This window comes from Pleurodeles waltl, chromosome 9, assembly GCF_031143425.1.
Source record: "Pleurodeles waltl isolate 20211129_DDA chromosome 9, aPleWal1.hap1.20221129, whole genome shotgun sequence".
Classification (NCBI taxonomy): Eukaryota; Metazoa; Chordata; class Amphibia; order Caudata; family Salamandridae; genus Pleurodeles; species Pleurodeles waltl.
In genome coordinates, this window is record NC_090448.1 from 41,648,448 (window position 1) to 41,670,757 (window position 22,310).

The following is a 22,310-nucleotide window of genomic DNA, read 5'->3' on the forward strand; positions in this document are numbered from 1 at the left end:
ATGGCTGGGTGACTGCCATGGAAAGGCTGGTGGAAAGCTGCGTTGTAATCAGCACAGCAGTGCTAAGTTCAGAACCTCTGTGGCTGATCACAACTCAGACCACTGTCAGCCCATCGGGAACAATGTTCCTGGCGGGGACGGAGGTCTTTAGGTGGCCCCACCCGTCAGGGTCGTAATGTGGTGGTGAGACCACCTGGAATGCGGCGGTCCCACCTCAACCATGAGTGTGGTGGTCTGAACACCGCCACACTCATAATGAGGCCCAAAGATTTAATCTTACAATATTTTTTTAATTCAGAAAAAGATAAGATATTTTAGAATTAAATAAATATGGGAAAATCTCTATTGTTGCCATTCTTGGAGTTCACAAAGTGTCCTGGTTTATGTTGCCTTCACCAATGCAATTTGTTGTTTGCACACAGAGATACTTTTTCACAGCACTCACACCTGTTTAAGCTGTAAAACCTATGCAGAATTAAACATTTGCAGAATGCTGACGCTCCTAGCAGAGATGTAATATGGTTCCCTGCATCCCCTGCTCCACTGGGGGCCCACAACCTTTTCAGGTGTTTTCCAGAGGGGCCACATTCCTCCAAAGGCCAATGACTACTTGATATAAGGGAGAATCCAGGTCCTTCTTCTCATTCTGCAGGTGAAGAACACAAATGCCCTGATTATGAGAAGACTGTAGTTCAAGTTAAGGATAGTAACCCTATCACTGCCCAACCTGGAATCATGAGGTCCACAGCCAACTTAAGTTCCTTGCAGATTTCAGCTTAAGTGGGTATAGCGGGGATTTACCAGTGGAATCAGCCCTGGAATTCCTCCTGCCATCCTATCATTTCTCAGGTCATTCTCAGGGTTCATCCCAGAATGCCTGTTAAATATATTATGTAAGTATGTGCTATTTCTCTAGTGCTGTACATGGTCAAAGATGCGCACAAAGTCAATAGGTGACAGGAGAAGAAGCTGAGTTGTGAGCGGTTAATGCAGTGTGATTTACTGCACTCCCGCAGTTAATGGTACCTCGGATAGCTACGGGGATGTGGATTTAACACATCCTGCATCATAAGAAGACTCTAGCTGATTTCTGGCCAATCAAACAATATGCATACAACTTTTTTAGTCATTTAATAGGAATAACTGTGACATAATTGGAATAAAATTAATGATTTTCTCGCCAACAATAATCACTTTGGGTGTATGCCCAACAGTCTGTTGGTGAACAACAGATAACACCTTAAGCACCTGCCAGGGGACACATTTCATGATTTTCCAACACAGGAAAACATACTGAGTAAGTCAGTATGGAAAAATGAGGATCACAATGTTGGAATGACACTGGTCCAGTGATGTTCGATCCTACACTGTAAACACACAAAGGGAGCAAAATCCATGAGACTCATTTTTTCAGTGACCAATAGGTCAAGAGTTGTTTAGTTTGGGGACCGCAGAGTTTGGGGCTGCCTCCCTATAGGCCATGGTGCTGTGTAAAGATACCAGAATACATGAGATCTGATGAGTGACAGGTACCTCAAAAGGCTGCTTCTGTGGGATGGGCTGGATGGTGTAGATCCCGTTCTCTCGGATGCCTTGCTTGTGAATCTCGGCGCAGTCTCGCGGGAAGGATCTGTCAGACTTCTCAGAAGATTCAACTGCACAAGGAAGCAAAAGAGGGATGAGTATGAGGAGCACACAGGCAACAAACCTTAATCCCCCACTTATAGAGGTCAGTGCTGTGTTTTATTTCTACAGAAGTGCCATGTCCGTTCTCAGAAGGCCACTACAGCTTGCACAACCCATTGCCAATGCCAGTACCAACACAACTACTAACCATTACATTCCTACAACTGTGACAGTTCAGGCTAATCCTGGCTACCCAAACCTATAAAATATGGCCTAGATGACTGGTGTTAGCAATTTGTAATGTATAATGCATTGGTAAACATTGTTCATTTGCTCACCTGAAAAATAGACAAACAGTGCCACCATGTGTTGAACGTTCATAAGTGTCAGTATTGAGAATTAGGTGGTGGTGGCAAGAACTGGCAAACACTGGCTTAAAATAAGCACTGTGTCAATGACTTTACAAATGGTTGTACAAAAGTATGAGGCAGGAGTATTAGCGCTTTGCGTCCTGTCCTTTTGGAATAACAGCTATCCTTCCTGAAAGTTACATGTGAGGTGTAACTACTATTGACTGGTGTGAAATGTGATTTTGTGTGAAAGGGTCTTTATATAACACAGCGTTTGTTAATGACTGTGAGACTTTGTGCTGTTGTGCAGTAGTGGTTCATTCAGTGGAACTGCTCTATTTTAGAATTTCACTCTGTGTTTAAATGGCCATCTGGCTACCTCATCCAGCCGACACTCGCAATCCCATGATAACTGCCTACACCCCGGAACTGGCAAAGCGTGTGCTTCCTCTGCTACTGCGTCAATACACAATAATGCTCACATTGGACAAAAGGACAGGTGGGCTGCTAGGATTCTATAGAAGTGCTTGGACTATGCCATTTCAATAATAGATGCCCAGCTGCTGAGACTCAGGGTGAATGTTTGATTGGTTCCACATTCCGTCCATCATTTGTGTTTGTTAGTTGCTGAGACTGGCTTCGCCCTATTACAAAAATAGCAATGTTACTGAGAAGTGCTTGCACTGCCCCACTGAAAGTATGGAAGCTGTCCTGCTAGGAGCTGGCACTGTCCCATTACAAGGATAACAATTTTACTGAGAAGTGCTTGCACTGCCCCACTGAAAGTATGGAAGCTCTCCTGCTAAGCACTGGCACTGTCCCATTAAATGGATAACAACCTTACTGAGAAGTGCTTGCACTGCCCCACTGAAAGTATGGAAACTGTCCTGCTAAGCACTGGCACTGTCCCATTACGAGGATGACAACCTTACTGAGAAGTGCGTGCACTGCCCCACTGAAAGTATGGAAGCTCGCCTGCTGAGAGCTGGCACTGTCCCATACAAGCTCGCCTGCTGAGAGCTGGCACTGTCCCATTACAAGGATAACAACCTTACTGAGACATGCTTGCACTGCCCCACTGAAAGTATGGAAGCTCGCCTGCTGAGAGCTGGCATTGTTCCACTGCAAGGATAACAACCTTATTGAGACATGCTTGCACTGCCCCACTGAAAGTATGTAAGCTCGCCTGCTGAGAGCTGGCACTGTTCCACTGCAAGGAGAACAACCTTATTGAGACGTGCTTGCACTGCCCCACTGAAAGTATGGAAGCTCGCCTGCTGAGAGCTGGCACTGTCCCATTACAAGGATAACAACCTTATTGAGACATGCTTGCACTGCCCCACTGAAAGTATGGAAGCTCTCCTGCTAGGAGCTGGCACTGTCCTACTGCAAGGATAACAACCTTATTGAGACGTGCTTGCACTGCAGTCCTGCTGCTAAGCCTTGCCACTGTCCCACTAATAGAACAGCAATCTTTCTGAGATCTGCTGGCACTCCCCCACTGAAAGTATGCACGCCCTGCTAGTAAGTGCTGGCACTGTCCCATTACGATGACAGCAGTTCTACTGAGATGTGCTGACACTGCCCCACTGAAAGCATGGCTTCTCTGCTAAGGTGTGGCGCTACGGGCCCCTCACATAGGAGCATCAGTCCTGAGAAATGTGCACATATACAGTGTCAAGGTCAGGACGTCACGTACTGCCCCATTAAAAATACGACTGACAGTGGTAAATCTGTTTAAATTAAAGTATAGAGTCTTGTTGGAAAAAAAAATAACATTTCCCAATTAAAGTGGTTGTATTCTGTTCTGTGTAAGTTTGATACAAAGTGTGAGTGCTGTCACATTACAAGTGGAGAAGGCTTCCTGACTCTGTCCCAAACAAATCACAGTAGTCATGCTGAGATCAGGGGGTGTTCTCATGTAAAATGTATTTGGCCAATCTTTGCTGAGATATTTAGGGGCATATTTACAAGAAAGTGGTGCATCATACATGATGCGCCACTTTTCTTGCGCCCACCCCGACCACAACATGTGTGTGCTGTATTTACCATTGCACACGTTAGGCCAATAGGGTAAAAGATTTTTACATTATTGTGGCTGTTTGGTGGATTAGCGTCAAACTTGATGGCGCTAATCCATCAAAGTCAAGGGAGGCCCATTGAATATAATGGGGGCATCACTTTAAAACCTGCTTAAGGCAGGCATTGAAAATGGAGCAGTGAAATCTTGTAAATTTCACTGCAACTTTTTTCTGGGCCACCTAATGGGGGAATGCCCCTCTTTCATACATTATGCCAGGCATAATGTGGCACATTGCGCCACTTTGTAAATATGTGTAGTATCCACATTTGTAATTTCTTTTCTATTTCTACCTTGTGGAATGTTTATGTGACTATGATGTATGTAATGTTCTCGCGTGGAATCCTGGTTGCCAGGTAAAGGCAGACCGTTCCCGCTCTTCGTCTGGTAAGCAGTGGTTGTCCGTGGGTCCTGATTCTTTGAAAATAAACTCTTCAAAGGAAAGTATTTCCCTTCTTCTTCTGTCGTCTATTGGACACTACATTTTGGTACCAGGAGTGGGGTATCTCTATTCCTTCTGCCTGCAGTCGTGTTCCGGGACCCACAGGATTTCGTTTCTGACTGCAGGTTTTTTTTAAGGAAAAACAAATAAAGGTTTTCCCTTCATAACTGTGACTCTTTAATGTTTTCAACTTCGATGTATTAGAAGAGCCTGGCGCAGGACTGTCTTTTTACCTTGTTCTGGTATTCTGGCAGACACTGCCTCATTCAACGTGTAACCCACGTTCTCTCCAAGAGCTGTTTCTCTTCGCGCGCTGTGTGTTATGCCGCGCTCTGCTGCTTTCACGCACACAGTAACGCTGCCACTGCTGCTCTTTTGCGCGTTGTTTCCTCGCGCACTGTGGCGCTGTCACTGCTGCCTTCTGCGTGTTTGTTTCGGCGCATGTTTCTTCCAATTTGCGGCCGGCAGTTACGTGATTGGATTTAAAGGGACATTGCCCTTTAAATTGAATCCCTGTTTTTATCGGCTGCATATCGTCCTTACAGGTGAACCCCTGTTTTGTTGTCTGCTTTGTGGAGAACATTTAACAGCGGGGAGACGCGCACACCATACAAACCTTGTGGATAACTATTTATTAATTACTTTTAACAATGCGGTGATGCGCACACCATACTAAACTTCATATTTTATCTTGATTAAGATATACATTTGTCCTGCTTCGACTTAATCTTTGCAATTTTATTTTCTTGTGTGTTATAATTGCTGGCTCCTTTTGTGTTGCATAATTTCTTTTCATTTTGGCTTTTGTTATGTACCTATATCATGGCTACCAATGTAAATGTGATACATCCACCACCATTTTTGCAAAAATCTGACAAACCTGAAATCAAATGGAAGCAATGGGTACGTATTTTTGAGAACTATTTACTAGCTATTGATGCCCTCCACTACAGTCCTGCCAGGAAATTGGCCTTGTTATTTAGTCATTTAGGCATTGAGGGACAAAAAGTTTTTTAACAATCTTCCTCTGATAACTAATCCTGGTCGGGATGGTGACTGGGACGTATATTTAGAAGTCAAGGAAAGATTTCAATAACAGTATTCTGATGAGGCCAGTGTACCCTTAGAAAGACACAGTTTTTTTTAAATGGAAGCAGTTTCCTGAGGAGTCAGTCGAGGAATACACAGCTGCTTTGTGCATTTTAGCTTCATCTTGCGAATTTTAAAGTAGTGTAGACACGTATATCAGAGATCAATTCGTCTTTAATTGTTTTTCTAAAAAAATGCAACAAAGATTACTCACTTGCAGGAACCCTTCATTATCTGAAGTCATAGACATTGCTAAAAGTATAGAAAGATCTATAATCTCTACTCAGGCTATGGATAGTCATGAAGGTCTCTCACCAGTTTCCTATATTTCTGAGAATAATTCTGTATTTGCCATAACTATGAGGACAACTAAAAACAGACAAAAACAGTCTATATGTTATCATTGTGGTTCCAAAAATCATTTAGGCAATAGTTCCACATGTACAGCTATTGGTAAGAAGTGCACTAGGTGTAGTAAAATGGGGCATTTTAAAGCTGTCTGTAAGTCTCATCCTGCTGGGTCAGTCAGAATACACAATGTTAATGTTCCTAGTGATGATCATAATAGTGATATTCAGGAGTGCACCAATACATTTTCGAATGTGCTTCTCACCATTCAAAATGTTCGAAAAGAAATTAAGGTTAAAGGTCCCATGTGTCAAGATCTCATTAACGGTAAATCCATTACTGTGACGGCAGATTCAGGAGCACCTTTTACGGTTTTGGCAGATAAAATGTTCTTCTCATTGTGGCATGGATCTATCATATTGCAGCAACCAGACGTTAACCCTAAAGCGTTTGGGGACAAGGAAATTGAGTTATTAGGTTATTTTCCTGCACATCTTAACATCCTTGTTAGGGACACCTGGACTAAGGTGTATGTTGCTGTAGATGGCAGAGATTTAGCAGGTTGGATGAATTTAGCCAAATTAGGTTTACAACTAAAACCTGGTGAAGATAATCCCATTGTTTTGGGAAGTATGCCCGTTTTATCCTTGGATATTGAGGGTGATGTTCTACCCATACTGATTTCTAAGTTTCCTAATCTTTTTAGAGATGAGATAGGATCTATGAAGGGTTTTGGACATGTCATCAGGTTGGAGAAAAATGCCGTTCCTGTAAAGCATAAGGTGAGACCAGTACCCATCAGTGTACGAAATGATTAAAAAAAACTCCTGGGGGTTCTTACTAAAGAAGGAGTTATTTCTCCCACAGACTCTTCAGAGTGGGTTTCACCTATTGTTTTAGCCCAAAAAAGTCTGGAGAGCTCCGTCTCTGTGTTGATTTGAGATCCTTAAACAATAATATTATCATTGACTGCTATCCATTACCACGCATTCAAGAAATTTTAGCCAATATTGGAAGTGCAAAATATTTTTCGCAAATCGATTTGCACTCAGCTTATCATCAAATAGCATTGAGTGTGGAATCTCAAGAACTCACCACCTTTGTACCACCTTTTGGAGCGTACAAATATCTCAGACTTCCTTTTGGGCTTGCCTCTGCTGCAAGTGTTTTTCAAAAGGCTATGGATGTTCTGTTCTCTAATATGATTAATGTTCAGGCGTTTCAGGATGATATTCTTATTTTTACTGATACCGAAGAACAACATTTTGAAATTTTGGATAACATATTACGTATATTGGAGGACACTGGTGTAACGATTAAGCCAGAAAAATGCAAGTTTTTAGTCCAACAATTGGATTACTTAGGGCACACCATCTCTGCTGAAGGTATTAAACCTAAATTCTGCAACTTAGAAGCAATTCTTAAGGCACCGGCTCCTGATAATAAAGATACTCTCAGGTCTTTTTTAGGTTTATGCGAGTACGATGCCCCTTTTGTACCTGAGTATGCCATGGTGGTACAGCCATTAAGGAATTTATTGAAGAAGGGTGCTAGATTTACTTGGACCTCTGAAATTGATTCAGCATTCACTAAGCTAAAGGATCTTGTTTGTGATGCTCCTGCCTTAAGCCCCTTCATTCCTGAAGGGAAATGCATCATCGCTGTTGATGCTAGTGCGAAAGGCATCGGAGCAGTTTTCAATCAATCTGTTAATGGCAAACTCATCACCATAGCTTTTGCTTCCAGAGCTCTGTTAGAAGCAGAAACTAACTACAGTACCATAGAAAGGGAAGCGCTAGCTTGTGTTTGGGCTGTTCAAAAAATCAAAACATATTTATGGGGTAATTCATTTGAAATACACACTGACCACAAACCTCTCGTATTTTTATTTAGTGGTGATGGGCAAGGCAAGGCTTCCGCTGGTCTCGTACGTTTAGTTTCCAAAATGCAAGAATATGACTTCACTATTAAGTACATTCAAGGAGGGAAGAATTTTCAGGCTAATTGTCTTTCACGTATGCCCCTACCTCTTCCAGAAAGTATCCAGGAGGAATATGAATGTGTTGTTGCTGTTATTTATACAGTTAGTGATCTTAATGGTTCAGTTTCCAAGATTGAATGGGTGAATGCTAGCGCACACAATTACATTTTAGTGAAAGTTATGGATTTTTTAAAGAAAGGTTGGTCCCCAATTCGTAGCATCCCTGATGGTTTAAAACCGTTTGCCCAAATTTCATCAGAATTATCTTGCGAAAATGATATTTGCGTTTGCAACGGCTGTTTTATTCCTCCCATTAGCTGGAGGGATAGAATTATAAAACTAGCTCATGAAGGTCATTTGGGCATCACTGCCACTTGCAGAAAGTTGAGGGAACATTATTGGTGGCCGTCCATGAATAAGCAGGTTGAGAATGTTATTAATTTGTGCCCCCAATGCTTGGTTTCTGACAAACATTGGAATACTGTACAGAAACGTACAGATCAAGGGGAGTATCCAGTTGGCTAGACTCTTTGCATTTTTCGATCCCTAAACATAATAGTTCTGCAATCTCCGCCAGGGAAGTAGTAGAAAACAGACAGAGGAAACAAAAAGAATATTTCAATTTCTTAAAGCATACTAAGGATAGGGAATTATGTATGGGAGATTGGGTTCTTATTAAGAACCTTTTAAGGTGAAGAAAGGGGAATCTATATTTACTCATCCTCTTAGGATTGGCAAGGTCACTAAAAATGCTGGCCTAGTACGTGACAAAGGTTGGTGGAATAAGTCTAGACTTTTTCCCATTTCTCATGAACAGGCACAGGTATATAATAGAACTCATGTCGTAACTTGAATGTGACAGAAGGTGTTTCTTCCAAAGGAGACACCTCAGAGGTTGTTCAACGCACTTGTGATGATTTTGTTTCTTCTTCATCTTATTCCAATGCAGAGAATACTCAAAATGTACCTGAAGTTATTAATAGCAAAATAGTTTGTAAATTACCTGTACGGCTCCAAGACTACGATTTAACTTGATTTGTTTTATGGGAAAGGGGTGTTGTAGTATCCACATTTGTAATTTCTTTTCTATTTCTAACTTGTGGAATGTTTATGTGACTATGATGTATGTAATGTTCTCGCGTAGAATCCTGGTTGCCAGGTAAAGGCAGACCGTTCCTCCTCTTCATCTGGTAAGCAGCGATTCTTCATGGGTCCTGATTCTTTGAAAATAAACTCTTCAAAGGAAAGTATTTCCCTTCTTCTTCTGTCCTCTATTGGACACTACAATATGGCACAATGAAAATGCCTCCTTAACGCCACATCAGCATAAAAAAAAATCATGCTCAAGTGGCGCAAGGGGCTTGTAAATATGTCCCATAGTACTGTTCCAATGAAAATAGCAGCGCGGCTGCAAATGGGTGGGGTGCTATCAAATTAAGCATAGAGAACGGATGAAGAGATACGTTTCTACTGTCCCATCAGATATAGAGCACATGTGCAGCGGGACACAGCAGTCCACAGATAAGTAGAGACATTAACCCAACACATGTATAGATGCTCTCTTGAAAAGTGTTGGCACTGACTCATTAAAAGGGCACCTGCCCTGGACCAATTAAAAGGGCACCCGCGCTGGACTCATTAAAAGGACATCTGCTCTGGCCTTATTCAAAAGACACCTGCCATGTACTCGTTAAAAAGACACCTGCCCTGGACTCATTAAAAGGGCACCTGCCCTGGACTCATTAAAAAGACACCTGCCCTGGACTCATTAAAAGGGCACCCGCGCTGGACTCATTAAAAGGACATCTGCCCCGGACTCATTAAAAAGACACCTGCCCTGGACTCGTTAAAAAGACACCTGCCCTGGACTCATTAAAAGGTCACCTGCCCTGGACTCATTAAAAAGACACCTGCCCTGGACTCATTAAAAAGACACCTGCCCTGGACTCATTAAAAAGACACCTGCCCTGGACTCGTTAAAGGGACACCTGCCCTGGACTCACTAAAAGGACACCCGCCCTGGACTCACTAAAAGGACACCCGCCCTGGTCTCATTAAAAGGGCACCTGCCCTGGACTCATTAAAAGTTCACCTGCCCTGGACTCATTATAAGGACACCTGCCCTGGACTCATTAAAAAGACACCTGCCCTGGACTCATTAAAAGAGCACCTGCCCTTGACTCATTAAAAAGACACCTGCTCTGGACTCATTAAAAGGACACCTGCCCTGGACTCATTAAAATGACACCTGCCCTGGACTTATTAAAAAGACATCTGCCCTGGACTCATTAAAAGACACCTGCCCTGGACTCATTAAAAGGGCACCTGCCCTGGACTCATTAAAAAGACACCTGCCCTGGACTCATTAAAATGACACCTGCCCTGGACTTATTAAAAAGACATCTGCCCTGGACTCATTAAAAGACACCTGCCCTGGACTCATTAAAAGGACTCCTTCCCTGGACTCGTTAAAAGGACAACTGCCCTGGACTCATTAAAAAGACAGCTGCCCTGGACTCATTAAAAGACACCTGCCCTGGACTCATTAAAAGGACACCTGCCCTGGGCTCATTAAAAGGGTACCTGCCCTGGACTCATTAAAAGAGCACCTGCCCTAGACTCATTAAAAAGACACCTGCCCTGGACTCATTAAAAGACACCTGCCCTGGACTCATTAAAAGGACACCTGCCCTGGACTCATTAAAAGAGCACCTGCCCTAGACTCATTAAAAAGACACCTGCCCTGGACTCATTAAAAGGGCATTAAAAGTTCACCTGCCCTGGACTCATTAAAAGTTCACCTGCCCTGGACTCATTAAAAGGGCACCTGCCCTGGACTCATTAAAAAGACACCTGCCCTGGACTCATTAAAAGGGCACCTGCCCTGGACTCATTAAAAGTTCACCTGCCCTGGACTCATTAAAAGTTCACCTGCCCTGGACTCATTAAAAAGACACCTGCCCTGGACTCATTAAAAGTTCACCTGCCCTGGACTCATTAAAAAGACACCTGCCCTGGACTCATTAAAAGTTCACCTGCCCTAGACTCATTAAAAAGACACCTGCCCTGGACTCATTAAAAGGGCATTAAAAGTTCACCTGCCCTGGACTTATTAAAAGTTCACCTGCCATGGACTCATTAAAAGGGCACCTGCCCTGGACTCATTAAAAAGACACCTGCCCTGGACTCATTAAAAGGGCACCTGCCCTGGACTCATTAAAAGTTCACCTGCCCTGGACTCATTAAAAGTTCACCTGCCCTGGACTCATTAAAAAGAAACCTGCCCTGGACTCATTAAAAAGAAACCTGCCCTGGACTCATTAAAAGTTCACCTGCCCTGGACTCATTAAAAAGACACCTGCCCTGGACTCATTAAAAAGACACCTGCCCTGGACTCATTAAAAAGACACCTGCCCTGGACTCATTAAAAGAGCACCTGCCCTAGACTCATTAAAATGACACCTGCCCTGGACTCATTAAAAGGGCATTAAAAGTTCACCTGCCCTGGACTCATTAAAAGTTCACCTGCCCTGGACTCATTAAAAGGGCACCTGCCCTGGACTCATTAAAAAGACACCTGCCCTGGACTCATTAAAAGGGCACCTGCCCTGGACTCATTAAAAGTTCACCTGCCCTGGACTCATTAAAAGTTCACCTGCCCTGGACTCATTAAAAAGACACCTGCCCTGGACTCATTAAAAGTTCACCTGCCCTGGACTCATTAAAAAGACACCTGCCCTGGACTCATTAAAAGAGCACCTGCCCTAGACTCATTAAAAAGACACCTGCCCTGGACTCATTAAAAGGGCATTAAAAGTTCACCTGCCCTGGACTCATTAAAAGGGCACCTGCCCTGGACTCATTAAAAAGACACCTGCCCTGGACTCATTAAAAGGGCACCTGCCCTGGACTCATTAAAAGTTCACCTGCCCTGGACTCATTAAAAGTTCACCTGCCCTGGACTCATTAAAAAGACACCTGCCCTGGACTCATTAAAAAGACACCTGCCCTGGACTCATTAAAAAGACACCTGCCCTGGACTCATTAAAAAGACACCTGCCCTGGACTCATTAAAAGTTCACCTGCCCTGGACTCATTAAAAAGACACCTGCCCTGGACTCATTAAAAGGGCACCTGCCCTGCTTGGGAGAGCTGGTTCTGTCCTATTAGAAGCAGAGGGGCCCTGCTACGGCCTGCACTACTGTGCTCATACATGCACATCAGTCTTACCTAGACTGCAGCTCAGTCCCATCAGCAGACAGACCTGCAGGCACTGACTGCACCTGTCCGCTGGAGCACAGAGACAGCCTAACCCTGTCATTGGAGCCACGGTGGAATTTTGTTTTCTTTGCATTCCTTTGATGTTCCTTCTCATCCTAATCCTCACTTCATCTTTAAAATTCTGCACTCCAGAGCGCCTTTGATCTGCACTTCCCTCAGCCCAAAATGCCTCCGAGGTGTCTGATGTAGAGGCTGGGAAGTGCTGGGTACCAATCCTTGAGAGTCTTTCGAGCTCACTGCTCTGTCTACCACCCCCCCGCCCCCCAAGACTCACAGCCTCTGCCCACTGGAGCCAACGTGCATCGCCCTGGCCCTTCCATACTCAAATTCAGTTGTGATTCTGACATCCTCAGCACCATCCCTATGTTTTACTGACCTGTCTCATTGTATGCTGGGAAAGCAGCTCAGTGGGCTCAGCGCCCGGGTGTCACTTTGATGTTGCCGTTTTATAAAAGCGCCTTATGCCAGCATTTAGATGGTCCAGAGTGCTGTAAGTGAGTAAAGGTCTGGATATTGAGTCAATGAAGGGATCTGGAGTCGAGTCAGCGCCAGAGCTCCCCAGCCTAATATTCTTCCATTGGTTGCACACTTCAGGCCAGTTCGATTTTGAGAACTTTTATGAAGCACACATAGGGCCTGATTCAGATCTTGGTGGCAGGAAATACTCTGTCACAGACCTGAAGAATATCCCGTCCGTCATGTTACGATCCCATGATATCCGATAGAGATCGTAATAAGGCGGACAGGATATCCGACTCATTTGTGATGGAGTATTCCCTCCGCCAAGATCTACATCAGGCCCATAGTTTGGTTGTCTCCTTAGAAATTGGATTCAGTGCATGCCGCAGCCTCGGCCATGGATCTCCCAGTAATCTCCTTCATGTATCATCCTTTTAAACAATCAGGGAGTGATAGGGTTTGCAGTTAAAGAGCACATGTTCCTGTTAGGAAATACAAAAAAACAACCATTTGCAATGCAATAGGTCTCGCATTTTCTTGAGTTAGAGCTATTGGCACATAAATTGGTCAACCCTGCCTCATGATTTCAACTTTTCCTGCCATGTAATTCCAGAGGCCCAGCATTTAACTAAATCACTTCCATTTACCTTCTTCCTCTATCTTAAAGCATATACAATTATCATATAAACCTTTATCAGAAATAAACTTTTGGCAGTAGAGTGTAATGCTCAAAACACCATGGGATGGATTGGAGGGTGAAAGGAAAGAGGGAGTCAGGAGTAAAGATGGAGAGGACAAGTGGCGTAGGAACGGTGCCATGGGACCTGGGGTAAGAAAGGAAAATGATTGACTGCAGTTTTAGTAGGAAAATACAGCAGTAATTAGAGTTGAGTGAGGTCCATAGGTCTCTGGGCCCCGGTGCCACTGCACCTGTTGCTCCATTGAAAAGTAGGCCTCAGGTGAGAAAGCGGATGGGCAAAAAAATGAGAAGCGAAAGAAGGGGTTGCAAAGAAATAAAAGAAAGAACGAGAAAATTAAAACACAACTAACAGAAGAAATAGAGCAAACATGCGAGGCAAAAGAAAAAAGGGAAGGAAGCTAGCGGACGAAAGATAAAGAGGAACAAATAATGAAAGAAGTATGAAAAGAAAGAGAAAAATGAACATTAGAGAAAACAATAGAGATGGTGAGAGAAAAAAGCAGCGAACGAACCAGGGCATTTATGTACTGACACATTTCCTACAGACACAGAATGGAAAAAAAAAACACTTTGACACTTCAGGTCCCGACAACTAACTTGTGGCTTCCACATGCAGAAAGGAAAAAGAAGGATTTATAGTAAATCGTGAATTGACAGATAAAGATAAGAAAAACACCAAAAAAGGAAGGAATAGAACGCATACCAAGTCTAAGGAACAAGCAAAAAAAAAAGACAAAGAAAAAATGAAGGTAAGAGAAAAATATAGTGAAAGAATGAACGTCTGACGAAGAAAAAAGAGAGGAACGAAAAAGGAAAGAAATAACCACGTTTGTGCGAGTTTGAAAGAGGAGGAAGCAAGAGGAAGAGGGAAATAAAAAAAGGGAGAGGAGGAGAAATAAACAGTTGAAAGAAAGAGTGAAACTGTTAACGTGTGGATTTTAAGAACTGGAAAGAGAAAAGTAGGGGAGAAAGAAAACACTGAGAGTAAACAGAGTAAAGGAAAGAACAGAGTGAGATAGGTGAAACAGACCCTCCCAAATAAAGATGGCAGCTAAGAATATATTTGATTGGCTCCCCCACATCCTCAAACAGAAGTCAGAGTGTGGAACAACAGGGGGCACTACAGAAAAGCAGGAGGTGCATTAACAGAGGTGTAGGTGAACCCCAATACAGTAATGTTGGGGTGCTTCAGATTAGGATTGAGGGTATAGACAGAGCTGTGTCCCGGCCCAGTGCTGGAATAACAGAAAGGCAGTGGCTGAGGAATGAGGAAGAGAGTGCAGTGTAATTCCTGGCATTGGAATAATGGGGCGCTGCAGATTAGGGTCAAGGTGCACTGACAGAGTTGCATGTGGGCTGCAGTACTGGAATAGTAACGGGCACACAAGGTCAGAAGGGAAGTATATTAATGGAGCTATGTGTGGAACCTAGTATTGGCGTGCCACTGTTGCCCAGTGTTAGCCTGGAGGTGCCCTGGTGAAGCTGCGAGTGGGGCCCAGTATGGGAGTGGCATTGCCTCTGAGCCACAGAAGCGGGGAGCCCTGAAGGGCCTGTCTGTGCGCCTTAGTACTGAGAAGAAATGTGCACTGAATGGTAGAATTGATGGATTCTGGGGGAGCTGTGGTGGTTCCCATCAACAGTGGTGTTGGACGTGAGACTTGAGGTGCACTGGCTGTGCTGTATTTTGCTCTTTTGGGTCCAGTATTGGCTTGGCAGTGGGACTGGATATTAGAATTGAGCTGCTGTAATGGAACTGTATGTGTCTGGGGCCCCAGTATAGGAAAGGACGTGACCTCGCCGGGGTAGAACTGAGTTGTACTGCTAGAGCTTCACCCAAGGTTCTAGTACTGGAACAGCAGTGTGTACTGACTGTAAGAACTGAAGTGCTCTGGCAGACAGCGTGCGTTGGGTTCTGGCACTGGCACGGCTGAGGGGCTTCGAGTGTGTGAACTGAGGTGCACTGACAGAGCTGCGCCCAAGGTCCAAGTACTGGAACAGCAGTGTTTACCGACTGTAAGAACTGAGGTGCTCTGGCAGGCAGAGTTTGGGGTTCTGGCACAAGCACGGCTGAGGGGGTTGGAGTGTGTGAACTGAGGTGCACTGATGGAGTTGAGCCTGAGGTCCCAGTACTGGAACAGCAGTGTGTACTGACTGTAAGAACTGAGGTGCTCTGGCAGACAGCGTGTGTGGGGCTCCTAGCACTGGCACGGCTTAGGGCTTGGAGTGTGGGATCTGCAGTGCACTAAGGTCCCAGTACTGGAGCAGTAAAGTGTACTGCCAGCAAGAACTGAAGTGCTCTGGCAGACAGCGTGTACGGGGTTCCTGGTACTGGCACGGCTGAGGGCTTGCAGTGTGTGAACCTCAGTGCACTGATGGAGCTGCGCCCGAGGTCACAATACTGGAGCATCAGAGTGTACTGAATGTAAGAACTCAAGTTCTCTGGCAGGCAGCGTGTGTGGGGTTCCTGGCTTGGCTCACCTGAGGCCTTGGAGTGTGTGAACTGCGGTGCACTGATGGAGCTGCTTCTGAAGTCCCAGTACTGGAGAAGCAGAGTGTACTGACTGCAAGAACTGAGGTGCTCTGGCAGACAGCGTGTGTGGCGTTCCTAGCACCGGCACAGTTGAGGGCTTGGATTGTGTGAACTGCGGTGCACTAATGGAGCTGCAACAGAGGTCCCAGTACTGGAGCAGCAGAGTGTACTGACTGCGAGAACTGAGGTGCTCTGGCAGGCAGAGTGTGTGAGGTTCCTGGCACTGGCATGGGTGACGGCTAGGAGTGTGCGAACCGCAGTGCACTGATGGAGCTGCGAGTGGGATCCCAGTATGGAGCAGAAGTGGGCACTGTCTCTAAGGATTGTGGAGCCCTGGTAGAGCTGGGTGCCTAGGCTATAAGCAACTACAAGGGATCCTCTGCCTTTGCTCTCAGCACGCAGGCAGGCACACTTGGTAAAGAAAATGCAAGCCAAGGAAGGGCGGGAGCCAGGCAGCACAGAGAGGGTGCAGAAGGTCCACAAAGACCAAATGTGACCAAGATAGTCTGATTTATAGCCTTGTTTACAGCTAAGCTCAGAGGAAACATGCTCTGCAAATGAAAAGGGAAGCTTCCCTGGACAGGAGCAGGAAACAAAGTTTAAAAAAAGTCCCCTACAGACCAGATAAACAGGACAAAGCGTAACTATACAGTAGTTGGTCCCCGCTCCCACACAGAAGAAGGCAGGACAAAGAGGCATGACTGACCGCTAGCAAGCAAGGATTTTTAAATGACACTAAAACTAACAAATTAAATAGCTGGAAGCCCACAGAAGAAGTATACTTAAAATTATACAAGAGGTCGTACGCTTACGCTCGACCTAAAATGATAGGTGCAATGCTTGAATTAATCTCAGCCACTGGTAATTACTTGGGCCACATCCAAGCCCACCATTGTTTTGTCCAACATGCCACCTCAGATTGAACCTAGCCATATGCAACTCAGTCGTGATTCGGCTCCAGTAGGGACAGTCTGGTGAGAACAAACCTTAGTTTGCCTTTTAAAGAGGCAAAAAAAAATAGATTGTGTGGTATGGTCACTGCTACCTGTAAAAACACAGGCCCATATTTATGGGCTTTGTGGCGCAAGGCATTGCAGTAAGTCACCCTGCTGTGCTCCAATACGGCACATTCCTGACTTTCCTTTTTGCTGCCTAGCGCCAACCATGGTGTAAGGGTGCCTGAGTTACATGCAGGATTGTTTCCTCTTTTTATGTGTGCTGCATTCGGCACAATATTTCTCCTTGTTACGCCTCTCCTGGGAAGGCATTTCTTTTTGGCACATTCCCAGGTTTAAAAGGTCTTGTAAATCTCGGAATGTGTCAAAAACCATGCAAGTTGTGTGGGGATCCCCATGCAATGTCCATGGAACGCCTTCCTGGTGCAGAGTAAGGCAACACAGCGATTGGGGCTGCCTTGAGTTACTCTGTATTTTTGAGGCCACTCCAAGCCACGCAAAGTGGGTTTGTGTGGCTGCAAAAAATTGAGTTAGGGGTTTGTGCCACACATGTTAGCTGGTGCAAGCATGGCGTAACCCACTCATTGATAAGCCCTACAGTCCACTATTTGCTGGCAGTGGAAGCTATCCGCAGTAGTGGGTTACTTTAAATGTATAAACTGCAGGCCTTGTGGCCTGTGCATTGAGACTAAATCATTTCAACATGGAGGCAAGAATTCTGTTGCTAAATATTTCACTAACTTCAATTCTATGCATGTCAATTATTTGCTTATTTGCCCATGTAACTTACAATATATTGGACAAAGCGAAAAGGCATCTATGCTATAAAACCGCAGCAGGATCAGGTGTGAAACACCAAGAGCACCACTGACTGGACACTAGGAAGCGCTGATTCACACCTCTGAAGGAGTGAGATGGAAGGTTATAGAGACAGTAACACTCAGTTTCAGGGGTGGAGACATTTCAGCCTCTTTGAATCTCAGAGAATGTAAATGGATGGATACCATGGACTTTATTAGGAATGGATTCAGTGAGTATGAGCAGTAGGCAGAATGTTACTTTATTTTCCTAATGGCTATGGTCTCTCGATGAATAGCAGTATATTATCTGTGCACTCACAAATCGCTCACGCAAAATGAATGTGTTGTATATAGACGATCCTTTCTTTGCTACCATTTAAGCCCAGTAAGAATTGCTCAAGGTTTGCCCGTACCAATGATTTGCTATGTGGCTCTTCAGTATTCAGATTGAGCCTAAAACACTTCGCCCCCTCGTTGCATTTTGAAATCTAGTTTGCGTCTTTTTAGCTTCGGCTTATTACTGCTCACTTGAAAGCCTCAGTCTTTTTCTTTCAATAGTCTTTTTCCGAGTCTATTCATATAGACACTAATAAAGGTTTTTTTGTCTGCTAATTTATAAATAAAATGTATAAATAACCTTCACGGCTCTTTTGCTTGCCATTATTTCAATTTTTTTATGTACATGTACCATCTCTTTTTCTCCATTTGGGAAGGCCTCTGTTTGCGGTATCCACTGCCTTGCCGCGTCCCCGCGAGCATGCACGGTTATGCAGCAGTTTGCTGTTGCTGACTTATGGACACAAGCACATGCAGAAGCAATTCTCACTTCACTTGCTTCAAGACTAAGCGTGCATCATAATTGTTTCTTCTGGAAATAAGGCCATAGTTGCACAAAACTCTGTATTTTTCAGAAATTGGTGTGGGATATAATTACCCATTAGAACGCCTATATTGAGTAAGACCAACCATTTTTTTTTTACAAAGGATTTGAATGCTGCAATTCTCATTTTGTGTAATACTACAACCTAATAAAGGTTATACTCTTTCTGCATTATTTTTCTAGGCACGAAGATTGATCCAGCAACATACATAGGGGGTCATTCCGACCCCGGCGGTCAAGGACCGCCGGGGCCGGGGTCGGCGGGAGCACCGCCAACAGGCTGGCGGTGCTCCGCAGGGCATTCTGACCGCGGCGGTATGGCCGTGGTCAGAACAGGAAAACCGGCGGTGTCCCGCCGGTTTTCCGCTGCCCTGAGGAATCCCCAATGGCGGCGCAGCTTGCTGCGCCGCCATGGGGGATCCCGACCCCCTCACCGCCATCCTGTTCCTGGCGGTTCCGAGCGCCAGGAACAGGATGGCGGTGAGGGGTGTCGTGGGGCCCCTGGGGGCCCCTGCAGTGCCCATGCCAATGGCATGGGCACTGCAGGGGCCCCCGTAAGAGGGCCCCACTTTGAATTTCAGTGTCTGCTTAGCAGACACTGAAATTTGCGACGGGTGCTACTGCACCCGTCGCACCCTTCCCACTCCTCCGGCTCCATTCGTAGCCGGCTTCCTCGTGGGAAGGGGTTTCCCGCTGGGCTGGCGGGCGGCCTTCTGGCGGTCGCCCACCAGCCCAGCGGGAAAGCCAGAATGGCCTCCGCGGTCTCTCGACCGCGGAGCGGCCATATGGCGGTACCCGCCAGGCGGGCGGCGACCACCGCCCGCCGGCCTCAGAATGAGGCACATAATCTGGTAAGGCAAGTTTGGTACAAGTTTTTACCTGCCATAGCCACCATTTCAGTCCCCCATCCCATGATTGTGTTTTTCCCCTTTCTTCTGCAGTTTGGGCAGCATTATTTTCATCCATGCTAAAGGTGCATCCGTTTACCCTGTCCTGATGAAGTCACAGTTGAAATTAATAAATAAATTTGGGTTGAAACGTTGGCACTGTTAGTTTAGACTGTGATAAGTGTATTGTATTTTTATGTGAGGTTGTAAATATAACACACTTATCCCAGAATTAATTTTACACATCCAGTCAAGATCTGAGTAATGGTCCAAATGTGTTTTTGAATTAATTGTTACAGTGTATTTCCCCATCATTTTATCACAGCTTAGTTGCATTGCACCCCTTCACCTATCGTCGTATGTTCATAATTACATCTGTAAGAAATGCAAAAGATGTCTTTCTTGCGGACAGGGAGTTCTTTTTTTTGTTAATTATTGGGAGAATGTATCTGACATCAAAATGTTCCAAATGAGTGATTTGAATGAATGCACAGAGACCATTGTGCTCCTTCCCGGCTTACTACAGGCAGCCTGCAGTCAGAGGAGGACTGCGCGGACACTGTGCACTCAGTCGCATGTTGCTGGACGATGCACACAGCTATTACCTGGGCACCTTTGTGGTCTGAACTGCACTGATGGTTCTGTGATTTCAGTCACAAAGCCATGATTTCTGCAGTCATCTGGAGCCAGTAGTTGGTGAAGGCATCAGTGGAGCTGCAGACGAAGGAGATCAATCTTCATCTTCTTAACTTGTTCAGCTAATGTCAGGATTATGAAGCATGAGGTTCATAGATCAAGGTTAGGAACTTCCCTTCCTAAGATGGAAGGATGCCCTGAGGACGCTATCGGAGGTTCCTAAAGCAAGATGAAACACAAGTCTTTCTTTTGATGTTGGTTCCTGTTTGAATCATATATAAAGAGGGGAACCACGAGAGGAAGATGTGTTATGCTGCATTTGTGCTGTATTTTTCGTCATGCTAATTGCCCCATTGTTCTCTACTTTAACCTTGTTTTTTGCTTTTTGAAGCTTGATTCCCTTTCGATTTATTTTATGGATTCTTTTGACTTGCTCTTTTCTCTTGCTGATGTTGGATGGTTTGGTGCCTGGTTTATCTACTGCAACATAAATCTCCATCTTCAATCAAGCATTATCAGATTGCCAAGGAGGTCTTCCTTCTTAGTTTTTTCCTCCTATCTCGGACCCTTTCAAGGAGACACCAGCACTTTTCACATATGTTTTACAGCGCATGTAGCTTTTGGAAGTAGTCGCCCATTCAACGTGCATTCAGAAAGGACACTTACCAGACCTTCACTGCGTCCACTCTTTGAGATATGTATTTTATTGTTTTTGTAAAGCATATACACCACTGCAAGCTTCCTCAAAGCACCCTGCAGGGTGAGGTGGTATTTTAAGGAGGCCAGATGTTTCAGCAGTATTATCTGGCTTTTACAGTTCCAGGATTGCCAGTTGAAATGTTGTAGAACTGGCTCAATATGAGAAAGTGCCAAGCGTAGATGTAAACCAGCGTAAACCAGATTATCAGGTAGGTCCAGGCAGGTCAGATGGATCTAAATTGCAAAATCCCCTGACTAAAGGTTTCGCAGTGATAAAGGGGCTGAGTTAAAATTTGCTGGATGGGTTACTCTGTCATAAAAGCAAAGGATTTTCAGTCCACCTTATTAAGAGAGCCACAGGATGTGATTCTCTTGTGATAAGTCATATGTGATATCTGACACTTTCCTTGCAGCATAACCTATCTGCCAAAGTTTATATCAGGTCCAAAGTCCTGGTGAAGAGAGGAAGTAATTGTAGTATACAAGACATGTTAACTGGAGATGTTACCTAGTCTTAGGCACCTAACAGGGCATCAATGCATTTTAGAGGGAAGCTTTTGGTATGCCTGTGTGCCAGGAGGATGACTCAGACATTATGGTAGGCACATCACATGGTGATCGACCAATCTAAGGAGGCTGACCTTTAATCACTTACAGAGTTCGAGGAAGTCTCCTTCCGGTCTCAGGTAATCAAAAAAGGTGTTCCAAAGAGAAGAGCAGTGTACAAGAAAGGAACTGCCCCTAAGCATTATGAATCTGTGTGAATGGGCGGCGATTTTGTTTTATGCACCTGGCCTCAGATGTCTGGAAAGTTTAAAATTATATAAGATGCTAAATAAATGTTTTGAGGCATGGCTCTTGAAGGCCTGTAAATGAGGCGTGGCGTCTTCAACGCATTCACTCCTTGTGGGTGGACAGCTAAGAGTTGGTTTGCTGTGGTCCACGTGCCACACACAGAAGATGAGCTGAGCCACACAGTTGTGTACTCTTTGGAGTTCAGAGAGCTCTTTCTTTGAGTCACCAGTGAGAATTACACTAATGTACTGATGCCTGTTATTGTTATGTGACAAATGTTCCTCCCTGGAGCTGGCTTTTCTTGCCCTGAGCCAGTGGGTGAGTGAATATGCAAATGTGTTGAGGCACTCCATCATCTCAGAAAGCAGTTCCATAAACCTTAATGGCAGATCAGGCTGCTGTATCATACCTCTGGTGGTCATGCCTGGCCAAGACTGCCACCAGTGTCTTGCTGCTGTTGAAAGTAACCCCTTCACTCCCCTGCTCACCAAAACCTCACCAGTAAAATGGTTCCCCACAGTTCAAAACTAGAGGTGGGTGAAACTCCGCATTTCATTAAGTTTATGAAGTTCACATAACTTTGCATGCAGATGTTTTCAATGCAAAAAGCACGGTTTTGTGTGAGAAGGTTCTTGCAAAAGTTTTGTGCGACCGAATTTGCTCGCTAAAAACCACGTTCAGCTAAAATTGTCTTTATTTTTTCTAAATTCTGCCATCTTTTATAAAATAAGTAGTGCAAAGTCTGTAAAACTCCTGGACAGATTTGTGATG

At 44.7% G+C, this 22,310-nt stretch overlaps 1 protein-coding gene across 1 annotated transcript in view; it reads right to left on the reverse strand.

Moving 5' to 3' along the window:
- LOC138258915 (fibrinogen-like protein 1) overlaps positions 1-22,310 on the reverse strand; it is a 98,568-nt gene that overhangs the window by 12,417 nt on the left and 63,841 nt on the right. The window contains exon 3 of the mRNA XM_069206238.1: positions 1,534-1,655. Within this exon, the coding sequence (XP_069062339.1) occupies positions 1,534-1,655 (122 nt within the window). The remainder of the gene's footprint in view (positions 1-1,533; positions 1,656-22,310) is intronic.